Source organism: Miscanthus floridulus, chromosome 8 (genome assembly GCF_019320115.1).
Source record: "Miscanthus floridulus cultivar M001 chromosome 8, ASM1932011v1, whole genome shotgun sequence".
Taxonomy (NCBI): domain Eukaryota; kingdom Viridiplantae; phylum Streptophyta; class Magnoliopsida; order Poales; family Poaceae; genus Miscanthus; species Miscanthus floridulus.
The window spans coordinates 7,561,318-7,583,163 of NC_089587.1; the positions used below are offsets into that span (position 1 = coordinate 7,561,318).

Genomic DNA, 21,846 nt, shown 5'->3' on the forward strand with positions numbered 1-21,846 from the left:
ATTCGCCGTGGCTGTGCTTGGAACTTGGAAGGATGAACTGAACCGTGTGTTTTTAGTTCTTGACTTTCTTGCACGCATAGCTAATGCTCATCCTATTTTTCGTTGTGTTCTCAATTGCATCTGGGATTCTGGGCAGTGAATGTTGAACTTAAATGTTTTACCCCAGTTAAACTTCGATTGTCAATAGCCATCAAAACACTCAGTTTATAGAAACATATGTTTTGCCTTCAAAAGTACTTTTTATAATCTCATACGTATTTATCAAATATTATGATTATATAACTAAAGAAAATGATGGTTAGCTTTTGCCGCTTTGCTGTGCGTGGGCCGTGCGACTCGCCGGAGACGGAAGCGACGCGCGGCGAGTTGAAACGACGGTGAGCTCGAGGAATTATCCGCCAACCGCGCTGCCGTCGGCCCGTCGCCGTTGAGGCGCTATGGCCCATTGGCCCTGGCCCTCGTCGACGGAGTCCGCAGGCGCTTCCGCCTCCACCTCCGGGGTGCCCGTGCGCTCGCGGGCGGCGGCGCCGCGTGACCCCACGGGGTCTAGGATCCGGGTCTCCAAGCTGCGCGAGATGGCGCCTCCGCCACAGGATGCTCAGCCCAACAAGGTCAGTCCTGTTCCTATCACGACGATGTCAATTCAATACCAACAACCCCGCGTGTCCCATCCCATCCCACTGATGGAGTCCTCTGCTCCTTCCGGGACGCTCGGTTTGGCAGGTGAACCTGGCATCTAGATTGGGGTTGAAGGTTGATTTCATCCAGCCCTTTTCTGATCTTTGACTGCTTCGTGTCCGTGCAATATTTCCTCGGTAGGCTGGTGCAGTGCAGTGTTACCAAAATTTCTTCACTGGTAAAGTGAACTACTAGTACTAGTATATAGTACGTGCCTTTTGGTTAGCTGACGAGCGAGGCATGACTAACAGGAGCGCTTCTTCAACCAACTTTGGCTGGATGCGCTGAATTTTGTTGTTGTGATCTCCTCTCGTTCTCACCGCGATCCTGCACCCGCAGCCCTCCTGTCCAAGATTTCCCTCTAATAATTCACCTCAAGTGGAATTCGTGATGCTTATTCCGGCCTGCCTACCGCGGCAGGTGCTACTCACTCGTTAGGTGGCTTCTGGTGTGGGTGTTCTGAAAAAAAAATACGACTTTTGCCCACGCCTCCCCACACTCTGCTCGTGCTGTCCATTTGCTTGAATATATTCTTTTCATTGTCATGTGTGCCGTGGGAATTGCTCCATTCAAGTGCCATCTCTGATAAGTGTTCGTTTCTGACCATGCAACCTCTCATCCGGATTGGATTGGTTTCGGCTGTTGCTTGCTCCAGGAAGGTGCGTTTTCTCCCATCCTTTTGTGGAACTCGTGCCCTCTTATCATCAAGTCAACCTTTAATTCATGCTTTATTATAACACCCTCCGTACTAGTTTCAGTCTGACTTTTGCTTGGATTGTCCTGCGATAGCGCATGTGTCCTTGTCCTGATGATGTTGTTGGCTTGCCTTGCACCAAGGAGCCAGTTCTTTTTTAATATTGATATAAGTTTGACTTTTTGTGGAGACTGCATTTTCTATTTAGGCTGGGGCAGGATGTTAATAAGAGAAACGTTATAGCTAATGGCCTTATGTTGTTTTGCTCACTTCTTTATTTTCCTGGTGGATCCTGTAGGCCTTCTTTTAAAGAAGGTACTATGGTTCAGCTAGTTTCCTGGAAAAGCCTTCGCAATTTTGTGTGGCCTTTGTCTGGTCACATGTCAGCTTTACCGTGTATTGCTCCTTTTGCTGTATGATTACTTGGTCGGTGCAGTTCAAATCTCCTATTACATGTATGTTTTCTTTCACTGCAGGCCCTCTTCATTTGAGACTCATTTGTTACTGAGTTCGTTCTAGATTCGGTACTTGTTCATTGTTCTTGCTCTCATTCTAGTTTGATTGATTCAACCTTTTTAGGACTGGTATCTCCTGTAAGAGCTCCATTTCTCTATGTTCTCCTTCTAGTTTAGCACCTGTTGAGTTGTTCCTTTTGATGTCTATTGTCTATCCCTTATGCTCAAAATGTTCTCTTTTGTGCTGCGGGGTGTTGCATAATGAGCAGTCATGCCATGCTTTTCACAACATTCAAGCCATCTAGCTAAACAGATTGAGCATGGCTGAGGCCTGATCCACGCTAGCTCAAGTGATTATTGGAGAAAGCATTCTACCTCATCGAAAGAAAAATAGTTCTCAAAGTCCCATTACATTGGGAACTGAATAGTATCATCACCAGGGCATTTGGTGCACCATCCACAGGTGCTGCTGCAACAGATCAGACGCTACTTGCCAGCAAGGTCAAAGAGTGGTGAATCTGTGCTGCAACCTGAACACGTGGCGATTGCTTAGTTGGTTGTTGGGATTGTAATGGTTTCATCATCACGATTAGAGACAATGCTGCTGCGTTGTTTCCTTATCAAAGTAGTTTGAATTTTCATAATAGTGACTAGTGAGGAGCTATAGAGCATTCATACAATATTTGGATGTAATGAGGAAGGAGCAATAAATTGAATAAGCTGTCTGCATACTTTCTTGTTGCTGGGGAAGAGGATAGGGAAGAGAACGCATTCCTTCGGTTACTTTGCGTTGGACCAAAAATAAATTGCAGCCCTTAGTTCATGATGAAAATATAAGATTAATGGAAAGGTTAAACAGTGCGTTCATTTTTACTGGACTACTGGAGGAAGTTGCCAGGGAGTCCAAGTAATTAAAAAATAAGTATTGGGCTTAGCCTAAACTGAACTATGTAGATTTTTTGGGTTTAAATATTTGGAAATACTAATTTACTGGTATTTTTGGCATATTGAAATTTACTGGAAAATGAATAAATAATTTTGAAATTTGGATAGTTTCTTTTTCTTTACACTTTTCTAATTTTAGGCTGAGAAAACCACATACATCCATGAACTTTACTCATGTGTCACAACTCAGATTTTAAAAAATTATTTGGGATTAACCCAAGAACCTTTTTTTAAAGTCTGTAATGTGCCACCATTTCTTGACCCAGGTAATGCCCTTCATATACTATGCACTTTTTGATTGTTGGTGGTTTTGCCGCACTACAGGCGCCATCGGCCATTCTGATCATTTGACATTGATTTAGTGGACTCTTGTAGCACCTAGGCAATTCTTATACATTTAGAATACAATACTACATTACTACTAAAATTTTAGCATCTTGTAATGTTATAAGCACCACCATAACACCAAATGAAATTATGAATGTGAATCGATGCCATGTGGTCTCTACCTACAACAAGAACAATACCAAATTCCATTGGTGTCAAACTGGATTTTAGCAAAAAGCATCAAGGGTATTTCTGAAGTATGTAATTTATTTTGTCAACAGTCTAAAAAATATTTGGATTTTTATGCATTTTCCTCTGGATTTGTGGATCTTGGATCCGTTACCCTTTTGTCACATGTATTCTTCATTTTTTCCATATCAAGGGTGAAAGTCACGTTTAAATGGTGATGCATCAGATAGGGTGTGGATAGCTGGAACCCCATTGATCTCTTCATTGCAAATTAATATATACCCCTATTTATTGGACAGCTTTACCCCTCTCTTCTTTTTATTCCCTTTTCACTTTCCCCTTCCTCTGCCCACTCTTTCAATCCCTAGCGCCGCTTTGTAGTTCGTTGATACTCTTCGTGCCCCCGATCCCTTAACCCCTACATGTCCCTGTTCACTCTGTATCAATTGTTTTGCTTGCTGTGGCATCAGACAATACCTTTCTGGGCTTGGTGCGCGGACTTCCACTGGATCCCAATCAGCTTATCGCCTCGACTTTGGTGTGAACTAACTCGTTTCCGCTTAAGCATGCGATGTGAAGTAATCTTATTATGTAATTCAATTTATTCCGTATATAGTTCAAATCTGGTATCCGCTCATAATTGTATATCTCGATCTAGTTAGTTCTAAGTTACACTGCTTTCTTCAATCTAGCTGTACGGTGCTGATGTTTCCTATGTGGCCTTGGGTTTTGCATCAACTTTTAAATGTCATCTTTCATTTTTCCTTCCTTTTTTGCACCTTGATTATGCAGTATGCAGGCCGCATGCTTACTTTTCTTTTCTTTTCTTACAGAAGCCATGCTGTGTGTACTGATAATTTTGTAAAATACTGTACCATCTGCTGTGAATGTTTTTTCTTCAGCTTTTATGATCCAGTAGTTGGCAGAGGTTTTTCGCTGTATTTTTTCTTCATCATGGCATTCCTTGTAATTGTTAAATGCTTGTATATCTTCTTCTCCTAGTTGATTTGTTTCTTTATTACTAGATTCATCACTTAGTAGTTCCTTAGGTACAACAGTTTGTTGTTACATGAGATATATCAGTAGTTCTATTTCTATGCTATGCCTCTCAAATTCATGAGCTTGCTTGTCATTGGTCCTTTGAAATATCCTTGACCTCACTTGAATTACTTCCTCATGTATGTTGTATATATACTTTTTTGTGCCACTAAGGTTTGTGCGATTCAGCAGATTCTTGTTTTGTCCTGTATAGTTATTTCTTCAGCCTAGTATGCTCTCTTTATATGTTTTCAACTTATTTGCAAATTCATATTTTGGACATAAAAAGCTAGTGCATATTCTGATCTTTATAGAACACTGGACATGGATTTCTTCACGGAATATGGGGAGGCGAGTCAGTATCATATCCAAGAGGTTATTGGCAAGGGAAGTTATGGAGTAGTTGCTGCTGCAATTGATAGTCACACTGGGGAGCGGGTTGCGATCAAGAAGATAAATGATATTTTTGAGAATGTCTCGGATGCTGCTCGCATTTTGCGGGAAATCAAGCTTCTTCGGCTGCTTCGTCACTCAAACATAGTCCAGATTAAACACATTATGCTGCCCCCTACCCGAAGGGAGTTCAAAGATATCTATGTTGTCTTTGAGCTCATGGAGTCTGACCTGCATCAAGTGATCAAAGCAAATGATAACCTGACTCCAGAGCATCACCGCTTTTTCCTGTATCAACTTCTTTGTGCTCTCAAGTACATGCATTCAGGTTTGTTAGGAACATATTAAATAATTCACCTCATCATCAACAGTCACCCCTATCGTTCTGATATATGTGATCTACATCACTGCAGCCCATGTATTTCATCGTGACTTAAAGCCTAGGAACATACTGGCCAATTCAGACAGCAAATTAAAGATTTGTGACTTTGGACTTGCACGTGCATCATTTAACGACTCTCTTTCAGCTATCTATTGGACAGTAAGATCCTTTTCATCAATTTTGTATTCATTCTTTTTTTGCCCCTTATTTCATTAACTGTTGCGCCTTGCAACTTGAAGGATTATGTCGCAACAAGGTGGTACAGGGCTCCTGAATTATGTGGCTCCTTTTTCTCCAGTGTAAGTTGGTTTTTAGCTTTTGATCTTACTGGAATCCTTATGGTGGACAAACATGTGGCATGGATCATGTAGTTAAACTTTTAACATTACAGTGATACACCTTTCTGGATATTTCTTGTTACATCGTTTAACGATTGCTGTTCTGTACCAAAGTGAAAATCTTTCTAAGAAATGCTGAAGCTCCGTTGCACTGGGCACTATTAATTTATTATTCTGCAAAGTTCTTGTTAACATCTTCCTATTTTATCATCTTCACTAACACTATTGAATTTATATGTACAGTACACCCCTGCAATTGATATTTGGAGTATAGGGTGCATTTTTGCTGAAGTTCTCACTGGAACACCATTGTTTCCTGGGAGGAATGTTGTGCACCAATTAGACTTAATAACAGATCTCCTTGGAACACCATCATTTAGATCCTTATCCAAGGTATGCCAACATATGTATGCATAACTTTAACTAACTGTTTCTGTCACCTACCTTGTAGTTTTCTTTTAGAACATATTTTGTTTATTTATAATGAAGTGGCATAAATAAACGTGATCTCAGACAGTAAAGAGACAAAAATCGATTCTTCGTAGATGCTCTCTATATATTAGTGTGTTGCACACCTATTTGTTCATCAAACTTTGATTAAACTCGGTGTGCCATTGCATTAAGGAAAGCTGTTTGTGTGTGAATGGGTTCTCTTATTGTGGGAGATGTTCTGTGTTTTAATCAAACCAGTTAGTTAAAGTTAACACCCATAATGAAGTGGCATAATAAACGCGATCAAGATGTGAATATGATCTGATTGGATCTCTTAAAAATCAGTTAGTTTTCCTACATGATTATGGGTGTTCTTAGTTTTGTACCGAAGCTAGTAAATCCAAATTTTGGCTACTTTGATCAATTTTGGCCACCATTTGGTTGGATGCTAAAATTGGCTTAGCACCCTCTTCTTTTGGCCACCTTAGTTCATTTTTGTGGCCAAAGTTGACCAAATCCATGGCCACCAAAATTTGGCTTGGTTAGAAGATGCCATAAACCAAAAACACCCTACATCCATGTGAATTTTTTTTTTGAGCGAGAATACAGCAGGGGAAGCCCCCACTGTAAGATTTTTTTTATTAAAAAAAAAGAGGAAAAAAGAACAAGCCTGTACAACTATACAACAGACACCAAAACAGAAAGAGCAACAGGTCTAAGGATGACGGAAGAAGAAGAAACTAAGCTAGGGAGTCTATACAAAGAGAGAAAGCCGGTCGTTTAGCATCACTGAATCTCAAAGCTTGCAGTTTAGCTTCCTCCATGAATAGCCTCTTCCAAGAACTAAAGGAGGGACGTCCTCTATCAAAGATGAAGTCATTTCTTTGCTTCAAAATTTGCCAGGCTGCGACGGTGAAGATCTCCATGAAAAAGGGCTCTGAAAATGCTGCTTTGCCTGTAATAGCATCTGAAAGAATTCATTTGCATAGTTCCACTGGATACCCAAATACTGCCAACACTCTTTACTGAAAGGGCAACTAAAGAACAAATGAAAAGCAGTTTCTTCTACATTATTAGTGCAAAGAACACAGTTGTAGTTGTTCCCTTCCAACTTATGTTTTTTCCTCTTTAGAATGTTTCTTGTGTTCAACCTATCCATGAATAGAAGCCATGAGAAAAGTCTCAGCTTATTGCAACACTTGGAATCCCAAAATCCAAACAAAAGGGGCTGGGGGCTGAATGTTTTTGTAAGGAAAATTGTTGAAACTAGACGATGTATAGATGTTGCTTCCCCAGATATATCGCCAAGAATCTTTTGAGTCCTGCTGTACTTGGATTGTTTGAATGTATTCTTGGAGGCTTTGAAATTTCTGATAGGCTTGCTCAGAGAGGGGGAGATGAAACTGAGACTCCAGGCTGTTATTTAGCAAGAACTGCGAAACTGAAATCCTCTTGTGTCTGGTGAAAGAGTAAAGCCTAGGGAACTTAACTTGCATAACATTGTCATTCCAGAGATCAGACCAAAAAAGGACAGTGGAGCCATCTCCAATCCTGCAATTAGCAATACCTCTGAAGAGATCACACAATTTTAGAATATCCCTCCACCAAAATGACCCCTTGTCAGTTGTTGCATGGGGGATTTCACCATCAGAATAATGAGCAAACCAAACTAGTTTCACCCAGGGGATTTCCTTTTTGTTATAAAACTTGATTCTGCTTTCTACTGGTATTTTGTATTAGGACGTCAGTATTCAGATGATGATCTCCATATTTTCTGTAACATCCAGATTCACAGTGATAAGGCCAGGGAATATTTGCTTGCCATGCCGAGGAAGCGCCCTATTCCTTTTTCTCATAAGTTCCATAATGCTGATCCTCTGGCTCTCCGCTTGCTGGAGCGTTTACTTGCGTTTGATCCTAAAGATCGACCTACTGCTGAAGAGGTATACTCTTTGGGGCAAAACATGTTTTTCCTCATGAGTGCACCTGCATAAAGTTTATATCTTTGTAATCTCGTCCAGGCTTTAGTTGATCCATATTTTAGTGGGCTTTCTAAATTGGAACTTGAGCCTTCAGCGCAACCAATTTCAAAGGTTGACTTTGAATTTGAGGGAAGAAAACTAACAAAAGCGGGTGTAAGAGAAATGATATATCGGGAGGTATGTAACCATTTTCGTTCTGGGTGGAACATATGTTACTCAGTCAGTATTGGATTTCTGATCTTCTCAGTGCAAACAGATTTTGGAGTACCATCCACAGATGCTTCAGGAGTACATCGAAGGTGGAGAGCAGATTCACTTCCTATATCCAAGGTGCAGATTTGCACTATTTGATTTCTCCTATTTAATTCAGTGCAGAAGTACATCTACCATAGGCATCTGTACTCTTTATGCCTTGTTGCTCAGTGCTATCCATGGGTAATGAGTTTCGATGTATTGGGCATTTCCGTTTAGAAATAAAAGCTTTTTCGTGCTTGCTTGCCAGCATTGGAATGGCCTGAATGGAATGAATATTAAGATAAATAAAAGATTCCAAGAAAATTGAAAAAGTTATTCATTCTTATATTAATTTCCTATACTTGACCGCAGTATCTTTCAATTTCTTTGGTGATTCGATTGAGAACTACAATCTTAGAATTACTTTGTATGTTCTCAATTCTTGTTTCTAAACACTTTTTCTCCAGGCATTGCAACATTTATTAAATATACATCTGAAACGTTTAACACCATCTGTTATAATGCAAGCATTATTTGAGAGCCTGGTGTGTTTCTGAATGAACTTTTTAATCTGTTAGCAATGTCTATTATACAAGTGCTCCCTGTGTTCCAAATTATAAATCGTTCTAGTTTTTCTAAGTACATCACTACATTGTTTTTGCTATATATGCTATGTCTAGATACATAACAAAAAGCTATGTATCTAGAAAAGCGGAACGACTTATAACTTGGAATGGAGGAAGTATGTTTTAGGAGGTTGCTCGGTTGCTGTTTTTAATCTTAGGCAGTAGCTTTGTGTTGTGATTCAATTAACTGTTCTATCATCAGTGCCAGCCCACCAGCAGTAGTATAGGAAATGGTATCACATCAATCATACTAACCAAAGCCGTGGAATCGGCATGTAATTGGACCTTCTACTTATTAATGGAATAACACACAACTCTCCTGTGTGTTCAAGAGAAAAGAACAACTCAATTTTGAAGCAGTATGATCTGTATAAGCGTCTCACAGTTTAGTTTCAACTGAAACTATTGGAAGGAGTTAATCTTGCTTAATACCTGAAGCAGTGGTACTTTTTTGTTAATGCTACACCATTGCAGTGGGGTTGATCGCTTCCAGCGACAGTTTGCTCATCTTGAGGAGAACTACAGAAGAGGAGTAACGAGTACCCCGCCGCGAAGGCAACCCACATCTTTGCCAAGGCATATACATGAACCCATCGCGATACTATTAATTGCTGCAGTTACGACTAATAGCTGCAGGGTAGAGTAATCTTTGATTTTTATTTTACTGGCTTATGTGGTTCTGTAATTGCGACAGAGAGAGAGTCTGTTCTTCTGAAGATGGCCATAATCAGGACTCTGACAATGAAGAGCAGAGAGCAGCATCCTATGTTGCCCGAACAACAATAAGCCCCCCAAGATCACAAGAGGAGGGCCGCAAGCTTCAATCCACCTATCAGAGCACCACAAACACTGCCAACTCCTGCGCCAAGAGCTATCTGAAGAGTGCCCCTAATATCAGTGCTTCCAGGCGTGCCATCAAAGGGAATACTGGCCGAAAGGTACTCTGTACCACCAAGCATTAAACCTCCACTAAAATTTCGTCTGAATCTTAGGAAGATTATTGTTTCGTTTTACCCGAGAAGCTGACTGTTTCCCTTTCAGGAGAAGGAATCTCCGAGGCTGTGAAAGAGGAGGAGGCGCCGGCCGGCTCATGAACTGTTAGACAAGGTAGCTATAGGGCCTAGGGTGCTCTCCCAGGACAGAACTCAGGAGCAATGGCACCAATGCAACTGCAACTTGAGATGTCTCAGGTATCATGCGTCCAACGATGCAGGAGCCCCCAGGTTCATCTGTCTCTGAGCTGGTAATGTCAGTACAACTATGTAGGTCAATCCTAGGTCGCCCAAGCACCCTGCTTGGAGAAATTAGACTGGTGTAGTGTTAAATTTTGAGATTCAACTGCTAGATTCTGGCAGATCTGTTAACCCGCACTCTCCTTGGTTTCCCAAAGTTTCCTGATTTGAAGAACTATAATAAATCTCACTGTGTAGCACTGGATTGGATATACTGCTCGTAAAATGTCATGCCGAGGACGATGAACCTTGGAAGTGCCATGACAGCTGCAGGATTTTCAGTTCGGGAAATGGTCAGCTGATGAATGCAACGCATGTACACGTAGGTGAGCCAGTGGGGCAGGTGAACTGTGTCAGTGTCTGGCCACTGGCACACCAACACGGTCTGCAGGATAGTGTTGGTCAGTAGCACAGCATGACTGCATGAGTGAAGACTGAGCTGAGACACGGTCAGCTGCTGTCTGTAGCAGCATGGCACAATCGAACAACTACTCCACCAAAGTGTAATGTGACGACTGACGAGAGCCAAGCTTATTTACAGACCATTTCAAAACAAAGTTTATTTACAGAGAAAAAAAAAAATCACACAGAAGGAGAAGAAACATCGTTACGAACTCACGATAAGATGAAAAACAAAATTTAGCCAAATCAAATACAGGAGCAGCCCTTATCTATAGCTATAAACTAAATTAAATGCTACCGCATGAGCTAAGAAAAAAGATGAACGAAACAGTAAAGGCCGGCCATACACCCGCCAGCCAGTCTTGATGATCGGTGAGGCGGCGAGCTGAGCTCCGACCGCACGCGCGCGCGCTGGACGACGAGCACCGCATGCTCAGTTGTGGTTCTGCGACGGGCCGGAAGGCGGGGTGGGAGCGCCGCCGCCGACCGTCGTCGCCCGGCGTGCGCCCGCCGCCGCCGTGGCCGCGCTCTCCCTCGCCCGGTGGTGACCACCGTCGAGCGCTCGCACCCGAGCAACAGTAGCTGCACCACCGTTACTCGTCCCCTCGCGCACCGGCCTGCTAGCGCCGCCGCACGGCGCGCGGAGGAGCACGAGGACGAGGAGGAGCGCGACGACGACGGTCACGGCCCGCTGCGGCGCCGGGACGCGCAGAGACGACGACGAAGCTGCTGCCATGGCGATCGAGCAAGCGAGCGATCTACGATGTGATGGGCCGGCCGGGTGGTCGATCGAAGATTCGAAGTAAAGGGTCGGATCGGAGCTGGCGGCTGGCCGAACGTCGCCGGCGATGAGGATGGAGATGGATCGATGGACCGGTTCTCGTGTGGCTTGGTTGGCAGAGTGAGAGGGAGCTCGTGGCGTGGCAGTGGTCTCACGGGTGGGCGGCGAGTAGGCTGCTGCGTGCATGTATATAGACAGACAGACCATGCAGTGTGGAAGTGCACAACCGGCCGTACGTGTCTCGCGCGTCTGTGTGACCGAGCATATGCACGCATTTTGGCCAGCCACTATTGATCCGGTGCGTGCGTGGTTAAAGTAGCATGCATGCACGTAGCAAGCCGTCAGTGTTAGCGAATCTGATGGATCTTCATTCATGAAGAAAAACGACAGCAGACAGGGCTAGCTTCAGGCATTTTGGAGCAAAAAATGCCGACTGTCAACTCAACTGAGCAGCCCAAGCTGACAGTTTGGTGGGCCGTGATCGTGCTTGATCTCAGCCCACCCGATCCGATCCGGTCCGTTCACTGCCAAAATGCTAGAGTTCTCCTAGAATTTTTTTAATAAGCAGTAGTAAATCATTACCACTAGTCATAACTAGAGATTAAAATAGATTGGATATGAACGGATATCATTGATATTACATTTGTTTCCATATTTCTGTCCGGATTCGAATTCGAATACAGATAGTGTCAACCATGCCGGATAGGATACGATTGGATATCAGCACAATAAATATGCGATTTGAGTATTCGGATACGAATGATGCTGAATATCCAGACTCCGGACAGATTTAAACCTCTATAAACGGATTCGGTCTCGAATAGGATTGAAAAATATTCGTACTGTTTTCACCCCTAGTCATAGCACATGAAAATCTTCGCTACGAGATATTTGGTAAGAAAAAGTTATACTAGCCCATGGAAATCCTTGCTACGAGGCACTTCGAGAAATTGAAGATTCTGGTCGTGGGTCCAGCCCGACTGCACGTTTCATTTGGGCTGCTTCAGTGTCTTACCACGGGCCTGAAATACCATGGGCAGGAATTTCACGTGAATCGTTTTTTTTTCTTTAAAAAGGAACAGTAAAACAAAACCACGTTCTAAAGGGCCATAGGCGGAGTGGAACTCGATGCGTTTCACCAAAAAAGAAAGAAAGATACTGACAGCGGAGAGCGGAGAGAAAATATAGGGGACTTGAATGTTGAAATTGGAAGCTATTACAAGCACATTTGCTCGATATCAAAGTGGCCTCAACTTTGGAAGTTTGCGGTGCACCCCTGCCACTTTGTGCCAGTACTCAGGCCTTGTTATCTCTAAAAAGTTTACACCATATTTCATCGAATATGTAGACACATGTATGAAATATTAAATATAGACTAAAAAATAATTAATTGCACAAATTGTGACTACTTTGCGAGACGAATCTTTTAAACTTAATTAGTCCATGATTTGACAATGTGGTGCTACAGTAACACATGTGCTAATGACAGATTAATTAGGCTTAATAAATTCGTCTCGCGGTTTAGTGATAGATTCTGTAATTTATTTTTTTATTAGTATCCGAATATCCCATACGACACCCCCATATAACACCCGATGCGACACCTCAAAACTTTACGCCCTAAATTTAAACCAGGGCCCAGTAACTGGCTAGGTGAGAGGAGGAAGCTGAGGGGCATCAACCAAGCAAGCCCCAAATGCAAAGCACATCTGCACACCTGGCCAGCAATCTGGAAATAAAGGAGAGAGGACTGGAGGTCGGAGGTCGTCGGAGGAGGAAGGTGACGCCACGCAAAGTTGGATTGGATGACAAGGGAAGCACCACCGGCAGGAGCAAGGAATCCCCAACGAAGGCAAAGCCATGGACGGCCCACGGCCGCACCACCACGGCACCTGCGTGCTGCTGCTGCAACAAGTGAACAAAAACGCAGAAGCCGCGAGCTCAATTCCTCGGCAGCTTCGGCCTTTGGCCATCGTGAGTTTCCTGCAGAAGGGTTCCCGATTTCTGTTGAGTTTCAGTTTAGCGGACATCTGGAACCTAACAGCCAGCATGAAAAATTGGAAAGGGATTCCACTGCATGCAGAAAACAGTAGAGTTGATGCCTGTACAAATCATCTGAAGAAACACGTAGGGGTACACCAGATCTACCACTACACAGTCCCCTGCCATCCAATCCAAAGCCAAGACACCGTCGGAAGCAAGCAAAAGCTTCCTCGCAGCAGCACTAGCGAGTCGCGAGAGTCCCTCCGATTTTTACCTCAAAAAGGCCGAAGGAGTTCCGGACGGCTGCACTGCACCCGAGCAAGAAAGAAACCCCACTCCCCACTCCTTCTCCCTCCACCCACATGGCGCTCCAGGCGCAGGCCACCCCGTCGCCGTCACTGTCGCCGACGCGCGGGAGGACGGGCAGCGCCGAGTGGCCGGACGACGCGGAGAAGCTCCCCACCGGAGCCGCCGCCGCCACCGCTTCCCCGGCCCGGTCCTCGGACGCCGTCGAGCTCGTCGTCGTCGCCTCCACGCACCACACCGCCGCCGCCAAGTACGTGCCGCCGCGCGCCACGTCGCACACCGCCGATCCGAACACCGACCGCAGCGGCGGCGGCGGCTCCGCGGGGTGGTACTCGTGGAGCGGCAGCCGCACCCCCGCCCCGCCACGTCGCGCTCGCCACGATCCGTCTCCGCCGCGGCGCCAGCAGCCCGTGGAGACCCCGCCGCCGCTGCCGCCCGCGCCCGCTCCCACCCCGGCTCTGCCTCCGGCTCCGGCTCCGGTTCCCCCTTCCGCTCCCGCCCCGGCTCCTGCTCCGGCTCCAAGGGCCTCGTCGCCTCATGTGCAGTTCAGGTCGGCCGACCGGGTCGTGCCCAACATCCTGTCGCGCAAGCGCCGGGCCGCCGCGATGCAGCGCACCGCGCTGCTGGCCAGGGGCGCCGCCGCGGGGCTCTGCCTCGCCGCGCTCGCCGTGCTCGCCGCCGACAACCGCAAGGGCTGGGCCCGCGACTCCTACAGCAACTACACCCAGTTCCGGTACGCACGCACGCGCGCGCGCGCACACACATCCAAAATAAATTCCCCTTGATTCCGTTCACTCGCATGTTAGTTAGGGTTCTATATGTATAGCTTGGGTTGGCGATTCCGTTCACGCGTCAGACATTCATTCTGCTGCGGCGGCGCAGGTACTCGGAGGTCGTGAACGTCATCGGCTTCCTGTACTCGGTGTTCCAGTTCGTCGCGCTCGCGGAGCTCATGAGGAGGAACAAGCATTTGATTCCCCATCCAAAGCGTGATCTCTTCGACTTCACCATGGATCAGGTTTGTTTGTGCCTGCCTCGTGTCGCCTTTACTGCTCGCTTTTCCTAGGCTTGTGTTAGGGCTGTGCAACTGCTTGTCCTGCCCTCCTGATTATTATTTTGTGGAGGAAGAGGAATCAGTATGAAGTCATCTTGCCGAAGCAAAGTATAAGCTTTTTAACCTGGTGAAGATGTCTTACTTGTGACTAGTGATATACTCCCGTAGTTACTTTATGCTCCATTTGGTGCCGCAGTCGCAGTCAGCATGGTTAGATCATTGCCGTCTCGGTATGCACCCCCAAATGTCTGCATTTTGATTGTCCTATCCCGTGCTAAACTTTGCATCATCCAAATTTGCGATGAATTGTTATGGCTGTTAATAGCTACTTATTTGAAGTTGAGTAGAGAATATTCAACATCAGCGTGGAAATAAAACCTAGCTGATTGATGAATTGTTATGGCTGTTAATAGCTATTTATTTGAAGTTGAGTAGAGAATACTCAACATCAGTGTGGAAATAAAACCTATCTGATTGGTTGCTGCATACTAGTTTGCATCCCTGACTACTACTGTTACTTTATACATGAGTATCAGCAAGATCATTGCCATGTTCGACATATTTCATTTTCACGTTCACTGCATCCGTGTTCACATGTAAACCTGAGTGAATGAACAATTGATGAGCTTGCTTAGTTAATATGTCCTCAAAGCAAACCGAAATTATTTCACAATGATTATGTGCTTAAGTGCATAGAATTGCAGGATCATTAGCTGGCCCCTTCCTGATTTCTTATCAGAACCCTCCCTGGTTTCTTATCTAACTGAAGAGTTACAAGACCATAATATTGGTGTGTAGCACCTTTATTGTGATGTCACTGTACTAGTGTCAATTTTAGTTCTTATTTCGTCAGTTACACAAACTTGAGACTGCCTCCTTGTCGCTTACATTTGAGGTGAGACATCTCGATTCTCCCTGTTCCTGAGCACGTGATAGCTAGTGCCAGAATTGACTTCAGTGACGGGTTAGATAGATAGTTTAGATGGCCAACTACCGATTAGTTTCATGGTTGACACTGGCAGTGTTATTAAGTTGTCCGATTAATCATGATTAGTCGTCCTAACCGCTACCGATTAGTTTTCTGGCCGTGTGATTAGTCGTCCGACTAGGGGGTGAACGACCAGAAACATAATGCAATTGCTGGGCAGCTGACACATCGGGTGTATCTAGGATGGTTTGGGCCACTTGGGCTTAATTTTTTTTGGCCCAATTTGCAACCCTTCTCATCCTAGCTGCTGCCGGTCTGCGAAGATGAACTCCTCCTCTGATGGTACTTTCTCCATTCCTCCTACATTTTCTTGAGATCTAATTCCTGAATCTTGACTGCTGCAGTAGCAGTGTAGCAATTCCTCTTTGCTCTGCTTGTCTGCCATTTACTTATGTGTATGTCTACTGCTACTGGTGGGTGCTGGCTTGTGGTTGGTTCTGCACTTATGTACATAGTATATGATATATAGTAGTCCTGACATATAGGGGGTGACTGTAAGACATAATCTGTAAGACATAATCTGCTGCTAACCTCTCACTCTTTGTTTGCTGCACAACAGATTTGGCAATATGTCATTCTCTGCTGTCCTAGTTGCTATAGCAGTAGGGCAATAGGCCACCACTGGTACGTTAGTTGGTAGCTAATACATCAGTCATGTCTTGGTAGTGGGCTGAGGTAGGAATTGTACTGCTAGTACTAGGAGTAGTTGGAGCTGTACTCAGCCATGCTCATGTGTACCTTATAGTTGGTACATGAGTTGTATATACTCTACCTCTATGCAATGAAAACAGACAATTCAGTTGCCACAAACCAAAAGAGCAGAGCTCTGGCCAACGCTGGTGCTTGTGCTGTGTGTGTGCGCCTGTGCTCACCCCTTCTTCTACCTCTAGCCATAGTGAGTGAATATGTGTGCTGGTAAGCTTACTGCTTACCTGTGTAGGGCAGTGAGGGACCAACAAGTGGCATCAGAGCCGTATAGGTTCGCCTGCATCGTCGGACTAATCGCCGGCGATGGCACCTGGCTCGGAGACGGGCGATAGCAGCGGGGTTGCGGGAGGCGGCAGTGCTGCTGGGGCTGCCCAACCACGACAGGAGGTCGTCGTGCGCACGGTGCGGTAGGTCAGCGGCACTACTTGGCCACAGCGAACTCGCACCAACTATGGCGAGTGGGCGGTGACCATGAAGGTCAAAGCTCAAAGCCCGACGGCTCTAGAACGCCATCGACAAGGGCACCGACGTAGAAGAAGATGATATGTCAGCGCTGGAGGCCATCCTCGCCGCTGTGCCTGCAGAGTACCGGGAGCCGTTGGGGGCGAAGAAGTCTGCTAAGGAGGCGTGGGAGGCCATCGCAGCGATGCGCGTCGGCTCTGATCGCGCAAAGAAGGCGACGGCCCAGCTGCTGAAGCAGGAGTACGCCAACCTCATGTTCAAGGATGGTGAGTCGGTGGAGGACTTCTCCCTCCGCCTGCAGTCGCTCATCAGCAAGCTGGGGAGCCACGGTGTCACCATCGACGAAGAAGAGGAGGTCTCCAAGTACCTCCACTCCGTACCGGTGAAGTACATCCAGATCGCTCTCTCCATAGAGACGATGTTAGACCTGTCCACCCTCACCATTGAGGATGTGAGAGGCCGTTTGCGGGCGGTGGACGAGCGCATGGAGCAGGCCACAGCAACGACGGACAGTGGCAAGCTGCTGTTGACAGAGGAGTGGGCTGCCCGGATGAAGGAGAAGAAGTCCGGGGAAGCCTCCTCCAGACGCAGTGGCGATGGCAAGCGCCGCAGCGAGGCTTCTTCGGAGAAGAAGAAGAAGAAGGTCGACCCCAATGCCTGCCGGCGCTGTGGGAAGACAGGCCATTGGGCAAAGGAGTGCCCAAATCGTAAGCAGGAGAAGAAGACTGAGGCTCATTTGGCGCAGGCTGATGATGATGATGAGGCCACTCTCCTGATGGCGACGTTCTGTGCACTGCACGACGTTGAGGCCAAGGAGAAGGGAGAGGTGATGGCGGTGGAGGAGCACGGGAAGGCTCTGAAGGCTGTCAACCTCGACGAACCGCGTGCCCATGTCCACCTCGGACGTGTGGGCGGCGAGTAGGAGCAGCGGTGGTACCTGGACTCCGGCGCCAGCAACCACATGACGGGCCCCAAGGCAGCCTTTTCCGAGCTCGACGGCAACGTGACTGGCACGGTGAAGTTTGGTGACGGCTCAAGGGTGGCGATCCGAGGGCGCGACACCATCATCTTCAGGTACTAGAACGACGAGCACCGCACGCTGACGGATGTATATTACATCCCGCAGCTGCGTTCAAGCATCATCAACATTGGCCAGCTGGATGAGCGCGGCAGCGAGGTGCTGATCAAGGACGGCGTCCACAGGATCAGGGACCGGGAGCAGCGGCTTCTTGCCAAGGTGAAGAGGTCCCGGAACCGGCTGTACCTGCTCGACTTGAAGGTGGAGAAGCCCATCTGCTTGGCTGCGCAGCGCACGGAGGAGCCGTGGCTGTGGCACGCCCGCTATGGCCATCTCAGCTTCGACGCCCTCGGCAAGCTGGAAAAGATGGTCTGGGGGCTGTCTCACATCGAGCACGCAGGCGAGCTATGTGACAGCTACCTGGCCAGGAAGCAGAGAAGGCTGCTGTTCCCGAAGACGGCGAAGTACCGCGCGGCAGAGGCCCTCGAGCTGGTCCATGGTGACCTCTGCGGGCCGATCACGCCGGCGACAGACGACGGGCTCAAGTACTTCATCTTGCTGGTGGATGAGTGCAACCGGTTCATGTGGCAGCAGCTTCTGACCAGCAAGACCGAGGTAGCGGAAGCGGTCAAGAAGTTCAAGGCGCGCACGGAGGCGGAGAGCGGCAAGAAGCTGCGCGTGTTGCGGACTGATCGCGGTGGTGAATTCACCTCTGTAGAGCTTGCAGCGTACTGCGCGGATCAAGGTGTGGTGCGCCACCACACCACGCCGTACACGCCGCAGCAGAATGGCGTGGTGGAGAGGCGCAACAAGACAGTAGTCGGCATGGCGAGGTCGATGATGAAGGCTAAGAAGGTGCTGGCGGAGTTCTTGGGAGAGGCGGTGACCATGGCGGTATTCATCCTCAACCGCGCGCCCACCAAGGCCCTGAAGTGCAAGACGTCGTTCGAGGGTTGGCATGGACGCAAGTCGAATGTGTCCTTCCTCAGGACATTTGGCTGCGTTGGCCATGTCAAGAACACAAAGCCCCACCTCGACAAGCTGGAGGACAGAAGCACGCCCATGGTGTTGTTGGGCTATGAGGAGGGCAGCAAGGCCTATCGGCTCTATGATCCCAAGGGAGGCAGGGTGGTGGTCTTTAGGGATGTAGTGTTCGACGAGATGGCTGCTTGGGACTGGGAGGATCAAGGCGCCGGGGAAGCTGCTGGTGTCGGCAGCACATTTGCTGTCGAGCACTTGGTGATCCAACGAGGAGATGATGGCGCTGGAGAGCAGGCTGCTGCTGAAGAGCAGTCTCCACCAGCAGCGGCGCATTCACCTCCACCACAGTCCCCTGCGACGGTAGCACAGGGGACACCCCCACTGGAGTTCGCATCACCACCCACCGACATCGACGAGTTCGTGGATGCTTTCCATGACGAGGAGGAGGTTCGGTTCAGGTGGGTGGACAACCTTGTCGGCGAAGGGGGAGCTCCTGGGCTGGCTAGCCGGCTTCTGGATGACCCAGAACTACTCCTTGTCAGCGCAGAGGAGCCGCCGACGTTCAGTGGCTGAACGCGACGCCAATTGGCGCCGGGCAATGTTGGAGGAGATGAGGGCGATCAAGGACAATGGGACATGGGAGCTGGTGGGCTGCAGGCCGATCGGGTTGAAGTGGGTCTACAAGGTGAAGCGGGACGAGCGCGGCGCCATTGTCAAGTACAAGGCTTGGCTCGTCGCCCGCGGCTTCGTGCAGCGTGAGGGCATCGACTTCGAGGAAGTCTTTGCTCCAGTGGCGCGAATGAAGTCCGTTCGCTTGCTGTTGGCCATGGCAGCAGCGAAGGATTGGCGCGTCCACCACCTAGACGACGTCAAGTCTACGTTCCTCAACGGCGAGCTCGCGGAGACGGTCTTTGTCAAGCAAGCTCTGGGCTTCGCCGTCAAGGACGCTGAGCACAAGGTTCTCAAGCTGCGCAAGGCGCTCTACGGGTTGCGGTAGGTCCCTTGGGCGTGGAACGCCAAGCTCGACGCCACCTTGGGCGAGCTTGGGTTCACTCACTGCGCCATCGAGCACGCGCTGTACACGCGGCAACAGGGGAAGGAGGAGCTCGTCGTCGACGTGTCTGTGGACGACTTGATCGTCACTGGAGCGCGAGTGGAGGACATTGACGGCTTCAAATGTGAGATGGCTGCTCATTTCAAAATGAGCGATTTCGGCGCGCTCTCCTACTACCTCGGCATTGAGGTGAGGCAGGGGAAGGAGCTCATCTCCCTGGGCCAGCGCGCCTATGCGGAGAAGCTGCTGGAGCGCAGCGACATGGCGGAGTGCAAGCCGTGCGCAACTCCAATGGAGGAGCGGCTGAAGCTATCCAAGCACAGCATGGCGACGAAGGTGGACGCGACGCGCTACCAGAGCATCGTCGGCGGGCTGCGTTACCTCACGCATACTCGGCCGGACATCGCGTTCGCGGTCAGGTATGGTAGTCAGTTCATGGAGGAACCGCGTGAGGATCACTGGACGGCGGTGAAAAGGTTGTTGCGCTACGTCAAGGGGACGCTCGATCAAGCGATCATCTTCCCCAAGAGTGGCGACAAGGGTGCGCTGCGGCTCACGGTCTTCAGTGAGGCACCCCCCAAGGCAAACAAAGGTGAGCCGGAGCTCACTGTTTTCAGCGACGCAGACATGGCGGGCGACATCGACGGGCGACGGAGCACCTCTGGCGTGCTTGTCTTCCTTGGAGCAGCCCCCATCGCCTGGCAATCGCTGAAGCAGGAGATTGTGGCGCTGTCGACGTGTGAGGCGGAGTACGTCGTAGCGGCCACGACGGCGTGCCAGGCTATCTGGTTGCGCTGGCTGCTGGGCAAGCTGACCGGCGAGGAAGCTCACCCATCGGTACTGATGGTGGACAATCAGCCCGCCATCGCCCTCGCCAAGAATCCTGTCCTCCACGATCGGAGCAAGCACATCGACATCAAGTTCCACTTTCTCCGGGACTGCGTCGATGGAGGGCAGATCGTCATCGAGTTTGTCGAGACCGGCAGACAAGTCGCTGACATCCTCACCAAGTCACTCGGGCGCCTGCGGTTCATGGAGCTGAGGAAGATGATTGGCATGGATGAGGTCAAGGCTTTGGGTTAGCAACATGATTAGGGGAAGAGTTGTAAGACAAAATCTACTGCTGACCTCTCACTTTTTGTTTGCTGCACAACAGATTTGGCAATAGGTCATTCTCTGCTGTCCTAGTTGCTGTAGCAGTAAGGTAATAGTCCACCACAGCTACATTAGTTGATAGCTAATACATCAACCATGTCTTGGTAGTGGGCTAAGGTAGGAATTGTACTGCTAGTACTATGAGTATTTGGAGCTGTACTTAGCCATGCTCATGTGTACCTTATAGTTGGTATATGAGTTGTATATACTCTACCTCTATGCAATGAAAACAGGCAGTTCAGTTGCCACAAACTAAAAGAGCAGAGCTCTGGCCAACGCTGGTGCTTGTGTTGTGTGTGTGCGCCTGTGCTCACCCCTTCTTCTACCTCTAGCCATAGTGAGTGAGTGTGTGTTGGTAAGCTTACTGCTTACCTGTACATGCCAATGAGGAACCAACCGTGACTAGGTTTGACTAGTCGACCAACGACTAATCACGACTAGTCGTCTGGTCGGTCCCTTGGCAAATAGAATCAACTAGATGACTTGATAACACTGGACACCGGAGTAAAATCACGATTGGTCAAATTTTACGAAAACTGTGCATTGGAATCGCTCCGTTTCTCCCCCGTTCTGCTTTCTTGATGTTTTCTGCTTTTCGATTCAATCTCTGCAAGTGGATGCCGATGCTGATTTCTTCTTTTGTTATTTCAGGTGCTAGCATACCTTCTGATATCGTCATCTTCATCAGCAACTGCTCGAGTAAGTGATTTGATCGACAACTGGGGCAGCGATCCCTTCCCGAGCATGGCGAATGGCTCCATCGCCATATCTTTCCTGGCATTCGCGGTTTTTGCCATCTGCTCCCTCATCTCCGCATACAATCTGTTCCGCCGAGACGTGTAGCTGCTCTTTGTCAACTTCTTGTTGCCCTTCTATTACTGGACAAAGTTTTCGGTGCAGACTTCGCATTGTGTTGTACATGTATATATATGTGATGGGAACTCTAAACTTCTAGCAATAATATATCTACATATCAAAGGGCAGCTCACTCCTGTGCTGAACAAAATTC

At 47.9% G+C, this 21,846-nt stretch overlaps 2 protein-coding genes across 3 annotated transcripts; both read left to right on the forward strand.

The window, feature by feature from the left end:
- Positions 1–214: 214 nt before the first annotated feature.
- LOC136475613 (mitogen-activated protein kinase 13-like) lies at positions 215–10,133 on the forward strand. Of its 2 annotated transcripts, XM_066473136.1 has the most exons (11): positions 220–1,337; positions 4,641–5,047; positions 5,133–5,260; positions 5,341–5,400; positions 5,683–5,832; positions 7,659–7,814; positions 7,893–8,030; positions 8,110–8,183; positions 9,188–9,289; positions 9,408–9,651; positions 9,755–10,133. In XM_066473136.1, exons 2-11 carry the CDS (start codon positions 4,651–4,653, stop codon positions 9,776–9,778), a joined length of 1,473 nt encoding a protein of 490 aa, XP_066329233.1. In that variant the 5' UTR covers positions 220–1,337; positions 4,641–4,650; the 3' UTR covers positions 9,779–10,133. The 2 variants fall into 2 exon arrangements, with proteins under 2 accessions (XP_066329234.1, XP_066329233.1); XM_066473137.1 differs by lacking the exon at positions 9,188–9,289 and having other exon boundaries at positions 215–1,337.
- Positions 10,134–13,319: 3,186 nt separating this feature from the next.
- LOC136475615 (CASP-like protein 4A1) lies at positions 13,320–21,835 on the forward strand. Its single transcript, XM_066473138.1, has 3 exons — positions 13,320–14,150; positions 14,300–14,435; positions 21,489–21,835. The coding sequence occupies exons 1-3, from the start codon at positions 13,474–13,476 to the stop codon at positions 21,678–21,680; spliced, it is 1,005 nt and encodes a 334-aa protein (XP_066329235.1). The 5' UTR covers positions 13,320–13,473; the 3' UTR covers positions 21,681–21,835.
- The last annotated feature ends 11 nt before the right edge of the window (positions 21,836–21,846 follow it).

Excerpts from the sequence above, each read along its gene's own strand:
- LOC136475615 (XM_066473138.1), top strand. The coding sequence starts at position 13,474 with ATGGCGCTCCAGGCGCAGGCCACCCCGTCGCCGTCACTGTCGCCGACG. Across the intron at positions 14,151-14,299 it reads AGCAACTACACCCAGTTCCG|GTACTCGGAGGTCGTGAACG; the intron begins GTACGCACGCAC and ends GCGGCGGCGCAG. Across the intron at positions 14,436-21,488 it reads TCGACTTCACCATGGATCAG|GTGCTAGCATACCTTCTGAT; the intron begins GTTTGTTTGTGC and ends TTGTTATTTCAG.
- LOC136475613 (XM_066473136.1), top strand. The coding sequence starts at position 4,651 with ATGGATTTCTTCACGGAATATGGGGAGGCGAGTCAGTATCATATCCAA. Across the intron at positions 5,401-5,682 it reads GTGGCTCCTTTTTCTCCAGT|TACACCCCTGCAATTGATAT; the intron begins GTAAGTTGGTTT and ends TTATATGTACAG. Across the intron at positions 8,031-8,109 it reads GAGAAATGATATATCGGGAG|ATTTTGGAGTACCATCCACA; the intron begins GTATGTAACCAT and ends CAGTGCAAACAG.